Raw genomic sequence first — 19,204 nt, 5'->3', positions numbered from 1 at the left:
CCTATAACATTTACTTCTTTTTAGAGAGTCTTGTTTTTAGCTTCCAGTTAAGTAGAGATTTACACCAGATTACTCACTACACAGGTCTTACATTCAATTTGATTGTCACTGACCCCTGTGGAGCAATTAATTGAAAATGTGATTGTTCCCATGACTGGAAAATTGGATTTTTTGTTTGTTTGTTTTTTGTTAGTGAAAAGCTCAGTTTGTTCCACTAATAAAGAAGTTTGGCATTTTGTTTTTATTTTTGTAGCTTTTTTACAAATTTTGTATTAATGTAGTTTGAAAAATAAGTAATCTTCTTTCATGGCTGCCTTTTCTAAGAATTGCCTTTTCAGCACCTTTTCTAAGAATTTAATTTACACATTTAAAACAATGAAATAAAGACAGAAGGAAACCCCCTTATTTTGTATTGGTGCTGGGAAGAAAAACAGTAAGCTTGTTTATATTGTTAACCCATCCTAAAGTAGCATGTGTACAATTTTGAATGACAAGGTTGCCAGGAGCCAGCAACATCTGTCTATTCTATTTTTTTCTGCTCATCCAGCCGTATATATGGAATAGGGGACACCACTGTGTGTACTTTAGGCAAAATTCTGAACAGATGTGTGATCAGAAGTCACAATATGCATGATGGTCATGGGAAATAAGAAGTTGCAGTGGTCAGTGACAGGACAAACATCTAGCTTATACCCTGGGTGTGCTATGACTTTTCTGTAGGTCTTTCCCACTCCACACACTGATCACCCCTTTTTGTAGCATGAAGTTAAGAGTAAAGCAGAGGAGAGCTATAAAATTTGTCTGGCTAGTTGACTCTGAAAGTGCATTAAGTATATCATTATAAATCCCTGTTGATAGTGTGCTGTATTAGGGAAATGTAGGAGCAGGTCTTGTGCCCCAGTAGGATGCTGTGGATTTTCTGAGTGAGAAGGAAAGCATCATTCAGCATTTAGCCTACAAAACTGGCTCCCAAAATCAACTCATTTGATCTGGAGGGTGTTTTTAGGACATGCCTCAAGAATGGAAGAATGTGGAGATGGCACCACTGGGGTGACCTCGCTGTTGCAGCCTCTCTGATTTAGAGTGGCAGCAGAAGCAGTTCCAAGATGCTCTGAGAAGGGCAGAATGGTCCATGAGATCAGGTCATCTGCTGAAGGTGAGGAACAGGTCCACACACTGTGTGCCAGCTGCTGGTCCCACTTTGCAGATGAATCCACTAGAAGGTTTATTTGAATTATTGATTTTTTGGGCCTGATACTAATGCAAATAGCTAATAATTAGGATATTTATTTATGCTGAGGTGACTTGGTCATAAGCCTGTTGTCCAGTCCCTTCTCCCCTGTTTGATTATGTTAATCTGAAGAAAACTCAATATAGGGATTTAAAAAGGCATATACTTAGATAATGAGGTTCAATTTGTTTTGTGGGACCTCCTGCAAGATAAATTGTATCTGAGAGGCTGTAGATCAGTCCCAAAAATAGGAAATCATTAAGCTCAATACTGAGGTTAACCAGTGCCTCAGGTGTTACAGACCAATGTAATCTTTCCAAAACTAACAGAGCTGTAGAGAGCTATACTGCATGAGGATTTGATTTAAATTTAGCTGGATATGAAACAAACAAAAAAACCCCACATTTTTTGTGCCTGCATATTTTTAATAGATCTGGGCAACATTTGTTGTTTTTTTCTTTCCAAGACTCCAGGCTTTGAATCATTGCAGTTTGGAGTCATAAACTGGGTAGCTAAGTTTTTTTCTGTGTTGAATTTCCTGACTATAACAAACTGAAAACAAAGGAAACATAATGATTTTTCCCCCAGAGATTCGCATTTAGGAAAAATCAAAATCTTTTTCTATAGTCATTATTAGGTGCTGATGAGCACTTCAAACTGTGGTGTTTTCCTGCCAGACCCTAAAAGTGTAATATTGCTGAATACATAAAATTTACATGTAATTTAGTAAAGTCTATTCTGAAGTGGTACTTGAGGACAGCTTTGATGACTATGGGTTGGCTGCTGGCTAAACTGCACAGGCTTAGAAGAGTGGGAAGATCCTTTTCATTGATTGCCATTTATCATAGCTGGAGAACATAGTCAGGGATGTTTGACAGATGGGGTGTGTGTCTGAGTATTTATTTCAAATCTTTATTTACCAATGTTAAATTTTAGAACAATTATTGTGAGCCTCTAGCATTTGGATTTCAGACATTATGAATGTAAACTGATGAGACACATGTTGTCTTTTCTAGAAAAATAAAATCATTTTGGGGGGAATTTCAAGAAAATTACACAGAACAAACCAATGTGCACTGCATATGTAATGTCTGCTAATTATATCTTGTCAAAAGCTCAACTTTTTTCTCCTTTATTCTTTAGAAATGTGATAATAGTCCCTTTTCCCTTGTAGTTAATTATAAATTTCAGGAAGAATTAAGTCTGTTAAATTTCTTCTTTCCGTCTTCCCCCTCCCTTGGTCTCTATGGCAGCAGCAGGAATGGAAGGGAATTACTTTGATCTCCATTTCTGGGTGACACTTCGTTTCTTCTGAGCACTGACCTTGTTTAGTGCAACTGAAATTTTCAATAGACTTCATTAGATTATAATTTGGTGATTTTAGAGCAATGTCTTTATTGAGACTGGTTATGAGCTATGAAAGGAGAAGGGTGATTTTTTTTTCCATAAATCTATGAAGAGCTCTATAAACCGGGAGCAGAAAATGTTCAATTAACAGCTCAGGCAGATATGGCTGGGGCTCAATACTGCTCAGCAGTGGGGAGCTGCAGAGGTGAGGCAAGGTGGAAGACACTGAGCGAGAAAAAGGAAACCAGAGAGCTTGATGCTGCCTCATTAATAGTGCTGCTTAATGATAGCAGAGCTATACATCCTTAGCAAGTCCTTTTTCTGATATTTGGAGGACCTGGGTGAAGGTGGGAAGATAATTTCCCAGTGTCAAAGTGAGCTGCATTTTTATGCATTTCACATAGCTGTAAAAGCAGAAAAGATCTGTCTTGTTGCTCTTAATCTCAATGTAAACATGTATTTCTTTTCTTTGTTAATCTGTTTGATACTGCTGTGCGAATTTCTTTCTGTGTCCGTTCACCTGATGCAAGACTTCCGGAAAATGAGAAGATATGTGCAGTCAAGAAGAACGGAATGGTTATTTATGAGTGAATCATTAGGCCAGGGGTATGGCCTGGTATGTTATTATATTTTGCTCAGTCTGAGACCTCTAGTTGAGATCTACAATTTTTATTTCTCCAGAGCGTCAGAGATTTGCAAGGATTTGTAGGAGCAGCTGAGAATGTTCCACTGGGATTGACTTCAGTCAATGCTTTTGCTACTAGAGCCTTCACTCAAGGACTTATATTTAATTTCGTGTATTTGTATTCCTGTCCATTTTAGTGGATACAAATGGTATATAACCTGTGACTTCTTTTGACTTTCATCAGCAGTATCTTCTCTAAGAAAGACTATCAAGTCAGATCCTAGAGAGTGCTGCAGTTCAATGAGCCCTGAACCTTATATTCCTAAATATCCTCTCTGGATTTTGTTCCATCTTCCTGCAGAGCTAAGATCTGCCTCTGAATGTGTCTCCAGACAGAATCATGTTAATATTTAACCATCCAAATTAGGTATTGATATTGATATTTTATGTATGTAAAAATCTCTCCCTGCCTATAAGAAAGTGCTCATAAGATATATCTACTTGCTCTTGAAGTCATTCAACACAAAAGAGGAGTTCTTCCTTGAAATCTTACCCAGAGCTTGCTGAGGTGCAGCTGCATCTCTGTCACCTGAAACCTCCCCTGTGCAGTGCTACAAAGCTCTCCTTCCAGTTCAATATTCAACGTGCAGTTATTTCCCTCTGCGATATTGCTGTGGGCACTGATGCGCTACCACTCTGCACTCTGTTAATGCATTTCCAAATACATTATACTGATGTTTCTAAATAGCGCTGGTAGCAGTCAGTTATTTTAACACCTGACTGAGAAGAGCATGTAAGAAAGAAGCTTGCTTAAGGGTTGCTTGCTAGGAAGGCAGGTGTTGTGCATGGACTCTGAAGGTTGTTTTTTGTTTCCTGAGATTGGTGCCTTTCTGTCTGCTGATTACCTATGGGGTCTACATTTCTGGAGGTTTGATGAACCTATAGGTTTGAGAATTACATGTGTCAGGGCCTTCAGAGATGAAACTACACTGTCTCTAGCTGAATGTGGGGCTAGAATCTCTATCTGACTTTGGTCATCGCTTCATTGCTTCTTGACTGTATCATTGCTGTGCAATTTATCAACCGTTTGAAGCATCAGCCCAGAAAAAGAGCTGTGAACGATGCTGAATTCAGCAATGAGAATGAAATTATTCTTTTATGTTCCAAGGTCTTCTTATTCAAAAATTACACAAGCTGAAGATCTTATTGTGTATTTTCGGAGGCTTTGATTTCATTAAGCTGTGGTAAAGTCTCTGCCTGGATGGCTTTGTCTGTCACTGTGTTGAAGCTGTCTCAAGGGTGAAACTTAGTGCAGGAGGCCGAGTATCCTAAAAGAAAAGGAGTAAAGAAAGACTTTGAAAATCACTCATTCATAGAGATACAGCCCCTCTCTTTCCATTTAAGATAGAGAAAACTTTTATTGGAACATATTTTCCCAAACATCAGGACAAGGTATATTTGCATACCACTATTAGCAAACATGAAGAACAAACTAGAGGTGCTTCTGTCCTCCCTCGAAGGCTGTTTGAAGAAAGGTGATTTAAAACTATGGATTTTCATCACTTTTGAGATTTTTATTTTTTCAGTGTAGTGGTGGGCCAAGGTCTGTAGTATTTTTGCTTACCAAACTCCTAAGCTGAGGAAAATGTTAGCAGTAATAATCAAATTGAATTAATTCCTCCCAGAGCCTGTAAATATTTGCCAATGTATTTATTCCTATGCTTACTTGTATTGTCTATGCCTGCAGAATACTTTACGTAGTGTTGACTTTTTGGCTATTTTTTTTAATTGGCTTCTCTAAATGTGACATGTTGGACCTTTTGACTATTAAAAAGCCCTGAGCATTTAGGAAGAAAAGTGTTACCAGCAGTTGATATATAACCTTATATCTAAGACTTGTTTCAACTAGGCTTACCTAAGATATGAAAGGTGTGAAAGGCATTGGTTTTTACACAAGGCAAAAAGAAGTGATCATTCAAATAAGAAATAAGCTGTAATTTTCATAAAGAATCCAACTCCAAATCCCCAAAAATACATAGAAGAAAAATGTTCAGTCCTTGCCCTTGAACTACATGCATTTCTCAGACAGTACCAGTGCGATGTCATGTTACCAGCACAGTAATTCAAATAACCAGCTGTAAAAGGCCAAACACTGCAGGTCACCCTACATCCCAGAGGAACAACCAGCCCAGCTCTTGCCCTGAAAAATTGGAAACTCTGTATAACTGGTGCCTCTGAGCAATTCGCAGTTACTGTTGTCTCTTTGACCTTTGAATATGCACAAGTGCCAGGGGATTCTAGGTCTTGGGACAATTTAGGTATGAATCTTAATGACAAGAGTACTTGAAGAGAATAAGCCCTTCCTGCTATGAGATTTGGAGCTTTTATTTTGCAAAAGTATCCTCTTAAAAATGTGAGGAGTCTTTTTGAGGAGTCCCCTGACAGAGTTATACATAGTTTCCTCTGTAAGATCAGGCTTTTCAATCAGAAAACTGTTTTCAGTCCAAAGCACATTATTAATTTTCTTGCCTTTAACTTGCCTTGGAATGAAGAACAAAAGTATACAATTATTAAAGTAAAAAATAATATACTAGTGTTTCATACCATCTTTTTAATCAGAATTCGTTTATAATTTTATTATTTTGATAGGATTGTTGTTGCATTAATCCCTTCCCTACAGGAGATAACAAACATCTGCAGGATTCTGGTGCCATGACAGCTGTGACTTTTCAAATTCTTTTAAATGGGACTTTCTAAACTTTCATCTAAAAATACAATGATTCTTGCTTAATAGCTGTTTTTCTAAATATTTCCTAAAGTTGTCTAATTAAAAATGTAAAAGATAACCAGTTTTAAATTTTGGAGAATACAAAGCTTATTCTGATATCCACATATTTTTCTTTTTTTTTTTTTTTTTTTTAACTTGTAGAAGTAGTATTGCACTGCTTTACAAATGTTAACTTTTTGTAGATAAAGAATGAAGCACTAGTAGTTCTTAAATTAGACTCAAAACTGAAAATCGTGTGAAATCTAATCATTAGTGTTTGCAGAGGTTTCTCTCCTTTACTCTCAGCATGGGGAAAAGTGTAATGTAGTTGCTTGTGATATATCTGGCTTAAATGAAAATAAAAAGAGGAAAGCTTTTTTTTTTTTTTTTTTTTTTCCCATACTACTTCTAGCTTCAGGAAAATACCTGGTTACAAGAGTCCTCCAATTCAGGGAGCTAAATAATACTTATGTGAAATGCTGAGAGTAATGGTGGCAGACACCAGAATTTATTCTGAACTTTTCTTCAGGGACTCTGACCCAATCTGCTGTGCAGTTCATTCTGATGGGCTCCAAACCTTGGCTGAAATGTAATTGAATCACAGCAAATGCCAGGGAAATTGCAGGAAGATCAGCCTGAAGGCCTGATTGTTGCATCTTGCACTGCCATGTGGAACATTAGACTTTAAATTAAGCCCTCACTTTTTTTGTTATGCGAAGTTTCAGGGAACTGCAGGAGTTTTGGGTACTTGCTCATGTTCTCCAGGACCAATCTGGGGAACAAGCAGAACATTCTGCTCAGAAAAGAAACATGCCCTAAAACTTTGGGGCATACTTATTCTTCCTAGAAAATAGCCCTGATGGGTGTTTCAGGCTGCATCTATCACTGTAGTTCAAAGAGGACATTGTGGAAAAATGCAGCCTGTCATGAAATGGGGAAAACCCGCAATATCTACCTACTGACTAATGCTCCGCTGTTCTCTGAATGCTCCAGTGTGGAGGGAAGGCAGATGGCTCATGCTTGGGGTTGGGAGTGGATGTATTTCCATCCACACAACTGAGAACTTCAATGTGAAATTAATAGACAATTCAGGAGGCCTTTTTGGTCCTGCAAACTGCAGATTATTCTTCCGACATGACAGTGGAAAATGACTTTGTGAGGTGTGATGACTACAAGCAGACTCCTAGATGCTCCCTATGGAATCAAGACCATTGTGCCTAGCAATTGCAGCACATACTCTGTTGTGTATAATGCCCTTTTCACTTATTTGCAGCAGAGCCATGGCAGATGCCCATCTCACAAATGCTCAGTCGAAACACCTGCCTGGATACCCATTCAGCACTCTACCGTAAGTTTGAGCCTTTTAATACAAAGATTTGAGGGACTGAATGGTAAGTCTCTGTGCTTGGAGCAGCCCTGGGCGGGTAAAGTTTTCATAATTAATGCATTTGAGAAAGAACAGTAATGAGTTCTGAGTCTAGACCAAGCTCCATGGGAAGCCTGAACTGTTGATGTGTTGGTTAGTGGCTTAGCAGTGCTTCTCCAGAAGTTCACACTCTTCAGGAATTTAATGCATTCAGCTTGGAGCAGTGGGGATCAGTGACAAATGTGGTATAGGGTGATGATGGAGTCCAGCTTAGGGAGTGTGGAGTTACTGTTGATTCCTGTAACTGGGCCCCAGCTGAGTGTGGTGACTGGGAGCTGTCCAGGTCTGGTTGGTGATGCAGGGAAAGGGAGATGGATCTTTCCTTTTCCACATTCTCATGGAAGAAAGACTGATGATTCCAAGTGCTTTACAGACTATTAAGTGGGAAAATTTTCCTGGTATAGGTAACAATATAGCTTTTGGGATGATGGCTAATGAGTGAAACTTGGTCTGCTGAGTTTAGAGGAAATTTCTGCTGTAAATAATTCCCTCCTCCTGCAAATTAGATTACTTCAGTGAGATTTGCTTTTAACTATCAAAGACACAGTAATATTTGAGAAGGAAAAAACTCAACTGCAGTGAAGTTGACACTGCATTGATTTATATCTTGTCTGAGCATGCATTGTAGGTAGAGCCAAATCTTTGGATGCTGGAATTTAGAGGGCTGACTAATAGAGCTATGATGATTTATTGCACCTAAGGAGTTGGCAAGATTTCATCGACATTTTCATTGGCTCTGGACCACAGCATGGTGTTGGTCCACAGCTATCAACTTGTCACCTTTTATGAGTAGATGAATAAGAAACAAATTCATTTTGTCACTCTCCCTCAATCTCTCACTAATCTTGCAAGTGATTGTAGGCTCTGGGGTTTTGGTTGTCTTTATATTATGTTAAAATTATTTATATTATTGTTTATCTATATGATGAGACCCACATAAAAGTATTGATTGAACAGTTGAGCTACCCAGCTACCAGGTGAGGATCTAGGCCAGTAACTTACTAGTAACTCATTCTAATTATTAGTTTCCATTCTCAAAAAATTTGGATTGACTTTGTGGTGTGGATTATGTTTTGTGTTTATATCGAGAGGGTTACCACATGAGAACAAGTATGGTAGTGTGTTTTGAGAGCTGGAACTGTGCTGGATGTTCCTAGCAAGTCAGGAGCAGTTGCACTCAATGCAACACCATGACCTGACTTTTTACACAGTGGCTTTAAATGCCTTGGGTGTTTTTTAGGATACTTATTTCTTAAACCATAAAAATTAAAAACATTTATCTTGAGTAGTCTTTGCTTGTCTCTGGTTAGATATCTGTGCGTGCATAGCTAATATATCGTCACAAAAAATGGTAAACTGAGGGTTGAAATTTGTTTTCTTGATAAGCATGAGAAATTGTCTAAGAATCAGAATAACTTGAAGTGTCATTATTTTTAAACTGCTGAAGTGGAAACTGGTTCTGGGACCAATACTAGTTAATATCTTAATCAACAACATAAACAATGGGATTGAGTGTACCTCCAGCAAATTTGCAGATAACACCAAGCTGAATGTTGCAGTTGTTATGCTGGAGGGAGGAGATGCCATCCAAAGGGACTTGTCACAGGCTGGAGACATGTGCCAATATGAACCTCATTAAGTTTAACAAGGCCAAGAGCAAGGTGCTGCACTTGGGTCATGATCATCACCAGTGTCAGCAAATTCTGTGAGATGTGAGATAAACAAATTGAGAGCAGCCTTGAGGAGAAGGAATTGGGGATACTGGTGGATAAAAAACTGGACATGAACTGGCAGTGTGCACTCTCAGCCCAGAAAGCCAGTTGTGTCCTGGGCTGTATCCAAAGCAGCATGGGCAGCGGCGTGAGGGAAGAGATTCTGCCCCTCAGCTCTGCTCTGGTGAGACCCCACCTGAAGTGCTGTGTGCAGCTCTGGGATCCCAGCATAAGAAGGATGTGGGCCTGTTGGAGCTGGTCTAGAGGGGGTCAAGGAAATGGTCAGAAGGCTGGAGCACCTCTTGAGAGCAGACAGGCTGAGAGAGCTGGGTCTGTTCACCCTGGAGAAGAGAGGGCTCCAGGGAGCCCTTATTGTGGCCTTTCCCCATTTAAGGGGGGCTTCCCCATTTGAGGAAGATGGAGACAAACTTTTTGATAGATCTTTAACGACAGGACAAGGCATCACATAAGAGGGAAGAGTTAGATTGAACATACAAAAGGAATTCTTTACTATGAGGTTGGTGAGACACTGAAACAGGTTGCCCAGAGAAGCCGTGAATGCTTCATGCCTGGAAGTGCTCAAGATCAGACTGGATGAGACTTTGGGCAACCTGCTTTAGTGAAAGGCATTCCTGTCCATGGGTGGGACTAGATGGTCTTTTAAGGTCTTTTCTAAACCAGACAATTCTGAGTTTTTGAAAAAAATAATATCCCAACTTTCTATGAGAATATATTTCAACCATTCATTTGGTTGCTATTTTTTTGATTCTAGAGTACATGTGGTCCTTGAGGTAATTGCCTACTTGAAGCTTGTTATTATCTATATTTTTACTTGATTATAGAAGCTGAATGGAGTGAAGACAAATAAGTTGTAATTCCCAACTACCTTCTGCTTCTTTTTTATCAAACAAATGCAGCCAAACAGATTTTTTCTGTCTGTCTTATCTGCATCAGATATTTATAGGCACATTTTACTATACTTGAGTAGACTTATTTTCCTGGGAGACTAATGCAGACAGTTGGAGAAAATTAAATCAGACAGAAATTAACTTCTAAGTGGTCGATATTTTCCCTATCTTTTTTCAACAGTGTTTTTTTTAACTGACTTGCCTTTATCACATAAAAATATCTGTGAAACATCAGCATTTTGATAGAAATCTGATTAATGAGATGAAAACTTCTAGTGACACATCAAAGCATATTGCCTCCTATAAAAGTCTTGTAGGGGGGGAAAAAAAGCAGACACCTGGCCATTTGTGGCAACTCTATGAGCATGTGACAGCAGGTGTTTGGATGTCTCTCAACAGTGGTAGAGGCAAAAGTATCGAACAACGAAGGAAAAACAAACTGCTAGAATAGATATCTTCTTTCATCAGTTGTGCTGTCTGTATCACTGAGGATGGCATGTGTCTTTTTAAGCATTTTTTCAGCATTTTTTATAAAAAGCACTGTGTTCTCTCTTGGGAGTGCCTTTTGCATCTAATGCAAGAACCAGGAGATCTGACAGCATTGCTGTTATGTAATTTGACTGATTTTTACCATCCTGTTTGAATTTGTTGATGATTCTTGCAGTTAAGATTCTCCATTCTGTTTGGCAACTCACCATCTGCAAAGGAGGCCATAAGTGAATACTGCCCTTCTATGCCTTCACAATGTCCTTAATTAGATTCATTTTAAGTCTGAGAATTTTAATCAAGGGAATTACCTAAGGGTAGCTTTGTCTGTACTTGCACTTTTAGTCATGTCTTCCAGAGGATTTGTAGTGTTTGATTATAAAATACTCCAAAAGGAGTTCACTGTACTGCTCTCTGTCATACTAAACCTCCCTATCACTGTGGCTGCCTTGCTAGCTAGATCCATTATGTAAAGAGAAGTGTCAGAAGCTGCACCTGTGTTGCAAAAACATTTGGGGTTGTCTTTCCTTCTAGCCCACTTGACAGCTTTTCTTGAGCTTGGCATTCAGCACAAACATTCACCTTAGATCACCCTGCAGCATTAATAGGATTCCTCTGCTTTTCCCTGCTTCATTCTCAGGAGAGCTTTTTGTCCACTGTTCTAGCCCATGGAAAAAATCCCTTTTGGACATCATCTGCCATGGAGAAGCAGCAAGAAGGAGCAGTAAAAGGGTTGTGTGCACAAAAGGTCAATGATCTGGCACATGCCTTAAGCAGAGCCTCATTCAGCATCAGCTGTCCCCTCAATGTGAAGAGAGGGACAGTGACTTTAAGGGAAGGTGAACTTGAGGAAGGTCCTTGCAGGGCAATGGAGCAGCGGTACCTGCTGCCATAGCTCATGGGATGCAGATTTACATAGGTGCTACATTCTGCAGAAATCTAGTGAAGGTTTTGGGTGCCAGGCTGCCCTGCATCTGAACTCCCAGTCTTTCTGGCCCTTGCTTTGTCTATATCCATAGCACAAGGAAAGCAAGTATCACTCCTCTTTTAATCTGCATATGTTCTTGCCCTATTTACATGGGATAGATCTGTGTGCAGAGGATATAGCCACTCCTGTCTTTTCTTTTCCCAGTTTATTGGGAACACTGGAGGAACAGGAATGCACTAATGCCCTGTACAGTTCTGAATTTGGCCTGCTTGATTGGAGAGTTAACCGTAAACATTCCTGGCTTAAACAAATAAAGGCTTTTGTATTGAGATTCACTTCACAGGAGTTGTTTTAAATAAATTCGTACTTTTGGAGGATGACTTGGAAGATGCAAGTGAGTTTTGGAGGTTGTGCTCTATGTAAAGAATGTTCTGACATGATAGGGAGCCAAGCAGAAACATACTGAAACATGCATATTCAGATTTGTCTGGGACTGTGGGCCTGGAAGAATTGTTTCTGAAATCAGTCTTGCTTTTGTTAAACACAAAACAAATAAAAATCTCTGGCAGGAGTCAGCTCTCTCCTGGGACTAGTGTTGTGCCTCCTAATGGTGTCCCATCCTCACCTGTCTAGATGTGCTCTATAAAATAAACGAATTGCTCTGCACTCCAAGAAATGCATTTTGCAGAGTCTCTCTAAGCTTTAAGTCTTTTTCTGTTAAAACCCCTGTTGGCTAATAAATTTCACTCACAATCCAGGTGGTGGTCAATGTTTTTTGTGGCTAAAGTGAAATATTTGAGAACAGAGCTATTAATATAGTGCTGCTTCTGTCTTTCACCTCAGTGCTGGTAGCAATGGAAAATTCTGAGTGCTAAAACCTGGCTTTTTAAAGGAGGTGATGCCATGCATATTTTTGCTAGATCTCTATATTCCTGCAGATCTTCTTCATTCCTAAGTGTCCTGTACCCCTCCTTGCCCAGTGCTCAGTGCAGTTTATTGTCCACTTCTTTAAAAGGTGTGGTTAAAAAAGTCTGTCTGTACCCTGCAATGCCGAGTCTGTCACCAACTTCGAGCTCTGAAGCTGCTTTTTAAAACAGCCACTTAAATCCCCCTTCCCCTTGGATAGCTCTCTGATGCTTCCTTCTTGTTTTCACCACCCCTCCCCAGCCTTCTCCAGGGAAAAACCACACTGTTCCTATTGTTGTTGGCAGTAGCTGGAGGTGCTGAAGAGTCTCTCCTGTAATCTGATTTATGGATACTGTGGGGAAAATTCCAGCTACACTAAGGCAGTGTTGGATTAGCAGCAAACTGCAGCACATCCCAGCAGGGCATCAAATGCTTCATGCTTGGATAGATAGAGGCGTAAGATACAGAGTATCTGTGAACTGAAGGGATTAAGTTTAGGAGCAAATTTTGAGAGAGATAAGGTAAAAGAAGCCATTTACTCCACTATTTTATCAAATAGTAGGAAAGGAGGGGGATAGAAGATTTCTTAAAATGGCAATAGCCTTTTGATAAAGAAATATATATACTCAATTTATAACATATATATATATACCCCCCCAATTTATAACTTATATGGTCTTTTGTCCCATTGTAGTTCCCAGTGAAACTAGGGAAGGGTTTCAAAATTGCAAAACAAGCTCAGAAACCCCAAATATAAGTTGATAATACATTTAAAATTTTCTTTGATAAACGTTAAGCTGCTCAAAATCATTATCTGCAGACTGACCCACATAGCTGCTTGACATCATCATCAGGAAACATTTTGCATGAGTTATTTACAATGAGTAATCTCATTAAGCACATATTATGTATAGGATATTTGCTGTCTTTATTGCTTTCTTTGTTTTATGGAAAGCACCAGGATGTTTCTGCAGCACTCCCAATCACAGAAGTGTAGCAGTGCAAAAGTCTTAGAGCAAAAATATTTCTAACTTGGTTATAGAAATTTTGTTTAAGCGGAAACCTAGTATTGATCTGTATGAGAGCAATTACTTAGAGGTACTTTTATGGAAAAGTAAATATAGATTTAACTACTTAAAATCATTGCAGCTCATGAGGTTTATGAGGAAAAAAAAATTAACACTTAATTCTCTTCTGGACACTATTTTAAAAGTCTGGTTTAAGTGCTCATTTAGCCAGGCAACATTTTGACAGTGTTACCAAAGTACAAAACCAATGTGCACATCCAATTTTTACAGTATTTATTATTTATTATTCCCAGAGGGAAAGCACTGTTGGAGTACAGTTTTTGTGATAGGCTATACTTAGCTTGGGGGTTATATACCAGGGATATTGCTACTCTCAAAAGCCACGCTCTCCTGACATGGGAAATTCCATGCTAAGGTCAAACACAAGTGAGTCGAACATTCTGGGCTTGTGGCAATATACACAAGACCAAAGTTAGCTCTGGCCTTTATTTACAACCTGCAATAACCAGGAAATATGGCTATTATGATTGCTTAGATGTGTTTCTAGTCCCCAGTAAAGTCAGCAAATTAGTTTTCATTATTTTTCTCTTAGATGTGCTGCAGTGTAAAATGAAGTGTAAAATGAAACAGTGATCTAACTTTTTTTTCTTTGGAAACCAAAGAAGTTGACCATATAACTTAAAAAAGTATATGTGTATGTAGGCAACAGGTGAAGGGGAGCTCAACTGGAAGAGCAGGACTCCTACTTAGAGGTCAGTGACTCCTGTCATGATATCTAATTATGTGTTAGCAAGCAGCCTCGCTTTGCCTCGTGCTATGGTAAAAATCTATAGAAGAAACTTGTGGGGGTAGCAGTTGTGTCAGAAAAAAGATAGAAACTGTGCCTTGCTCAGCAGTATTTGATAGTGATGCTGACAGTGAAATTCATCTGTCCAAATTTATGTCACTGGAGACCTATAAAGACTTTTGAGGGACAGTTCACCTTTACACTGGTATGGATGGATCGGGTTATGGAGGGCTGTGTTTCTCTTGACAAATGATACAGGAGCCCTGGGCAGCCAGCTCTGATAGTGTCTGAACCGAAGGTGTATCTCATGGTTGCCCAAGTCTCTGGCAAAATGTTGATGTACAACAGACACACAGGTACAAGACTTTCCTTCTAGGTACTCCAAACACACATTTCATTATAGTTATCCTTTTGGAACCATAGAATCAATAGGCTTGGAAAAGACCTCTAAGATTATGCAGTCCAACCATTAACCTGGCACTGCTTGCCACAACCATGTGCCTTCCACAACCATGTGCCTTTTGAGCAGTTTCAAGAGTGGTGATTCCACCATTTCCCCTGGGCAGCTTGTTCTGATGATTTACTATCGTTTCAGTTAATACATTTTCCCTACTATCCAGACTAAACCTCTCAAGGTGCATCTTGCGTCCATTCTCTCTCATTCTGTCATTTGTTACTTAGGAAAAAAGGTTGACTTCCAGCTGGTTTCAACCTTCTTTCAGGCAGTTGTAGAGAACAAGAAAGTCACAGCTTGGCCTCTTTTTCTCCAAGCTAAACACCCCTGACTTCCTCAGCTGTTCCTCATAACTTGTGTTCCAGACCCTTCCCCAGCTCAGTTGCCCTTCTCTGGACACGCTCCAGCCCCTCAATATCTTTCTTGCAGGGAGGGGCCCAGAACTGAACACAGGATTTGAGGTGTGGCCTCAGCAGTGCCCAGGACAGGGGGACAATCACTGCCCTGGTCACACCATGGCTGATCCAGGCCAGGATACCCTTGGCCTTCTTGGCCACCTGGGCACAGGCTGGCTCATGTTCAGCTGCTGTTGACCAGCACCCCCAGGTTCTTTTCTGCTGGGCAGCTTTCTGGCTATTCTGCCCCTAGTCTGTGGCACTGCCTGGGGTCATTGTGACAGGGGGGCAGGGCCCAGCACCTGGTCTTGTTGAACCTCATACAATTGGCCTCAGCCCATCAATCCAGCCTGTCTGGATCCCTCTGCAGGGCCTTACTACCATCAGTAGATAGGTAGAGCTGCTACTGACTTCGAGGCAAAATGCAAATGAAAACAGGATTGGATATGGGCACAGCCCAAGCTGTGTAGAGGTATTACAACATCTCACAGAATCTGGTATTAGGCCTTTTTCCTTAATACCTTGAAAAAAATCTGTTTAACCATAATAGGCCATATGTTTTAGTGTCATTTTCATTGGTACTTTTAGATTTCAAGTCCTATTTTTCATTCAGTACATACATACTATATAATGTCATTTGCACTTAAAGGGCTCTGGGAACATAGAAGTCTCTCTTTATCACATAAATGGCTATAAACAGCCGTCTTAGCAAATGTGTTCTGCAAAGATTTATTCCTGGAAAGTTCTGAATGTCTCCTGTGAAGTGCTTGGGGGTCCTCCCTTTGACCCTGTTGGTATCACTCATATGCCACTCTAAATAAGCACGGGAATCCTGCCTTGGGACTGGGACAGCTTATATATCAGGGAGGTGTTGCACAGGCATTTCACAAGAAATGAATATAAAAAGCTTCTTTGAATGCTGACAGAAATTACTCTTCCCTGCAGAGTACTCGTTTCTGTGCTGTTTGAACCCTTTTTTTTTTCGGTTGTGAACAAATGCAAATTAGGATTTGTTTGCTTTGTTTGTTTGTTCTGGGCTCTCTAAGGAAGCAGGGAATATAAATTTCCTGTAAAACATATAATTGATAAGCTGTTACATGTCACAGGAAGACTGTGAATTATGGGTCTAAATGTACTCTGTTTTCAGGGGTTTGAAAACCAGAGCTTCAATTATCCATTCAAATGGACCTGAATTCTATGATCCCTTCCTGGGATTTGAGCCCTGACGAAACCCAAAGGTGCTCAGCCCTGTTTGTTGATGACTCTTGGAGCTTCTGTATCCATCTCTCTGGGTCAGTGACCCTGCAGGAATTCTTCTTGGTGGACATCTGCCTTTTTTGCATCAAGACTCACCATCTTTTGTGAAGTCACAGGGATAAATATTTGCTTGAAGTGTTTAGCAATTAAGTACAGATTCAGATGCATCCTGTCAGTCATTCTAACAGTATCTATTCATGTAACCCAGAGCAGGGCCATCTCTCCTACCTTGGATGCTTCACTGGGTTTCCTCAGCATCTTGAGCATCTCAGCATGTTAATTTGTTTTCACAAGATCCTTGTGAAGAAGTTGGGAAAATCTGTTATCCACCTTTTAAAAACAAGGGTGAGAAGCAGAGAGGTGGAGAATATGACTGCATTGTGTACAAGCAGCATATCAGCTCTGGAACGAGTGCTGCACTGAGGGTAATTAACCCAATTAACCCATAATAAAGCTAATAGTCCATGCATGGTCTAAGTACAAAGTCACATCTTTGTACTTTACTGTGCCATGCAACTGGTCAGATCTTGAAACAACCTTGGGACTTCATAACAAAGTGATGAATGACAGAACAGAATATTACTCTTCTATGGAAAGGGAAAGGGACGTTTAAAAAAATATTCACCATCACAGGTATAACTTCACAAGATGGTTTTGCTACATCAGTTTGGCTGCCTGGGCCACACTCCTTTGCTGGGTTATTTCGTGAACTGAGCCCTGGCTGAGGAGCGAGGGGACAGTGACAATGTGCAGGAGCTGTCGGATCTGCATCTGTTCCAATGTCACTGTCTTTGCTCAGAGCTGAGTTTCAGGGCAGCTTCATTTAGAGGCTACACATTCTCTATTCCTTTGAATTGTTTATAATGTATGGTGGAAACATCTGAAATAGGATGCTGTAGAATTAAAGAAAAAGCAAAACCACAGGAAAGTTGAAGCTTTTCCTCCCACAAGTATATACTATGCATATGTATTTTTATACATAAGTTTCAGTATCTCCTTTTTCGTGCCTCTGGTGTCAGCTCCTGAGTTTACCCCATTTGTACTTATTTCTGCTGCATAAATAACTCTCTGTCCTTGTCTCCAGTTAATCTAAACCTGCAAGTGTTCACTCCTGTTCTTTTTTGCTGTGCCACCTGCCTCTCAGTCTGGCTGCTGTGTTACTCCCTTCTCTGCCACCAGTCTCAGGTTTCCTGAGAGAAGCCTGGGTCTTGAAATATTTTGGGAACGGAAAGATGGGTGAGGGAGTGCTCTTCCATATTTTGATGCTCTCTTTTCACCCACAGAATAACTCTCACATTTTTTTCTTCCCTTCCATGTCCTTATTTCTGAGGTACTTTTGGATATTTCTATATGGATAAACATTTACTATTTTTAAACTGCTTATCCTTACAGAATGGGTAATCAGAAAAAGCCAGTCATGAGTGAAGAACAGTGATTTCTAACACTGGAGAGCCACCTAAAAATGTTTAAATGTCATGACAGTAGCAGAATGGCAATACTGAGTTGAAGGATGGGGGATAAACCTCAGGAGAGGGAACCCAGTCATCTGCTGTTACAGGGAACACAATCATGTAAAACCTCACTTGAGAATTTGGAAGTTATTCATTGTCAGACACTTCTAACTTCTGCTGTCATCCTATGCTGTCTCTGCTACTGGATGAATGTGTAAGATAAAGCTCATACCATGCTATTTAAAAATTGGTCTCAGTAAAAAAGCCAGGTGAATAACTCACCTGAAAATTTGCCGTCTGGCTGGACTTACCCTGCTACTGTAAAACACAACTGAGTGTGCTGATCTGTTGCATCTCTGTACAGTGGAGCCTTTGATTGTAAGCTCAGCCCAGGTCTGCCTGCTAAAAAGCAAATTTAGTCATTTTTGGCAATAGCAGACTCAGTCACTTTAAATGGTTCATAAAACTTAAAACTGGCCACAGGAGAGAGAGCAAAAGCCCTAAAGGACCTCTGCAGATGGTAGAAATCCATGGTTGATGCTTAGAGATAAGATGTGGTAAGAGTACAGAGTAGTATTTCCCTTGGAATATCTTTCCTGCTTCTAGCAATCAGGAGTTTAATGGCTTCTTAAGTTTGAGGATACAGATGGGTTTTACTTCTGGTGGACCAAAGCTCCTTAAAATAAGAATTGGATGAGTGGAACAAAACTCTGCTATCAGATAAGTAAATCTAGATTTGCTCCAGTGAAACAGGGCAGGGTTTGATTTCTCTCTCTCTCCCTTGACAGTAAGTGATTAAATCTTAGAAGTTTGGATACTCTCCTGTAGGATCTTTTAATAAAGAACTGGTTTAATAATAAAATCTTGGCATTTACTTTATCGGTTCTTAAATATAGTAAAGAGGGTTTTACTTTTCAGGTATATGCATATCAGTTTTCTAGTGTAGTATATATTCTACTTTAATAATATCTGCTTAGCTATGCATTTTCTCCCCCCTTACTATATGTGCTTTAGAGATTTAAGGGGGCAATTTGAATAATTTCTTTTTTTTGGCTATCCTTCATTAAATTCAAATTGCCACTAACTTTCTGCAACATCACTTCTATGGAAACTCAGCATCTGCTAAAACAAAAAATGTCTTTGAGCACATCTTTCCATTTTTCTTATTTATTTTCTATTGCTTTTTGAGTATTATTTGTTCCATTGTGGCCGATACGAAATTTGGAAGCTCTTGTAAAGTTATTCACAGTATTTCTTTTCCATTTAATGGTAGTTCTTTGGATAAGACCTTATTTCGTTTCAGCAAAATCAGTGACAAAAATGGTTTTGAAATGAAACTAGAAAGGTGTCCTCAGTCTATCACCTCTGAAAATGAAAAAAAATTGAATTCATAGCATTCACAGTAGTAGTTTACCATGTTGCATGTTTATTAGGTTCTTAGGTGTGCTTAACTGTTGTTAAGCAGCAAAATCCAAGAAAATTGAGATTATTGAAGG

The 19,204-nt window shown here is 39.6% G+C and overlaps 1 protein-coding gene across 6 annotated transcripts in view; it reads left to right on the top strand.

The window, feature by feature from the left end:
* DLG2 (discs large MAGUK scaffold protein 2) overlaps positions 1 to 19,204 on the top strand; it is a 986,985-nt gene that overhangs the window by 159,328 nt on the left and 808,453 nt on the right. For 2 of the 6 annotated variants that reach the window (XM_083854320.1, XM_083854325.1), the window contains one exon: positions 7,244 to 7,318. The exons of the other annotated variants lie outside the window; for them this stretch is intronic. In XM_083854320.1, the coding sequence (XP_083710446.1) occupies positions 7,244 to 7,318 (75 nt within the window). The remainder of the gene's footprint in view (positions 1 to 7,243; positions 7,319 to 19,204) is intronic. 6 annotated transcript variants of the gene reach the window in all.

Source organism: Zosterops lateralis (genome assembly GCF_965231275.1).
Source record: "Zosterops lateralis genome assembly, chromosome: 2".
Lineage (NCBI taxonomy): Eukaryota > Metazoa > Chordata > Aves > Passeriformes > Zosteropidae > Zosterops > Zosterops lateralis.
The sequence above is the reverse complement of the archived record's forward strand: the minus strand, read 5'-3'. Positions and strand labels throughout refer to the sequence as shown.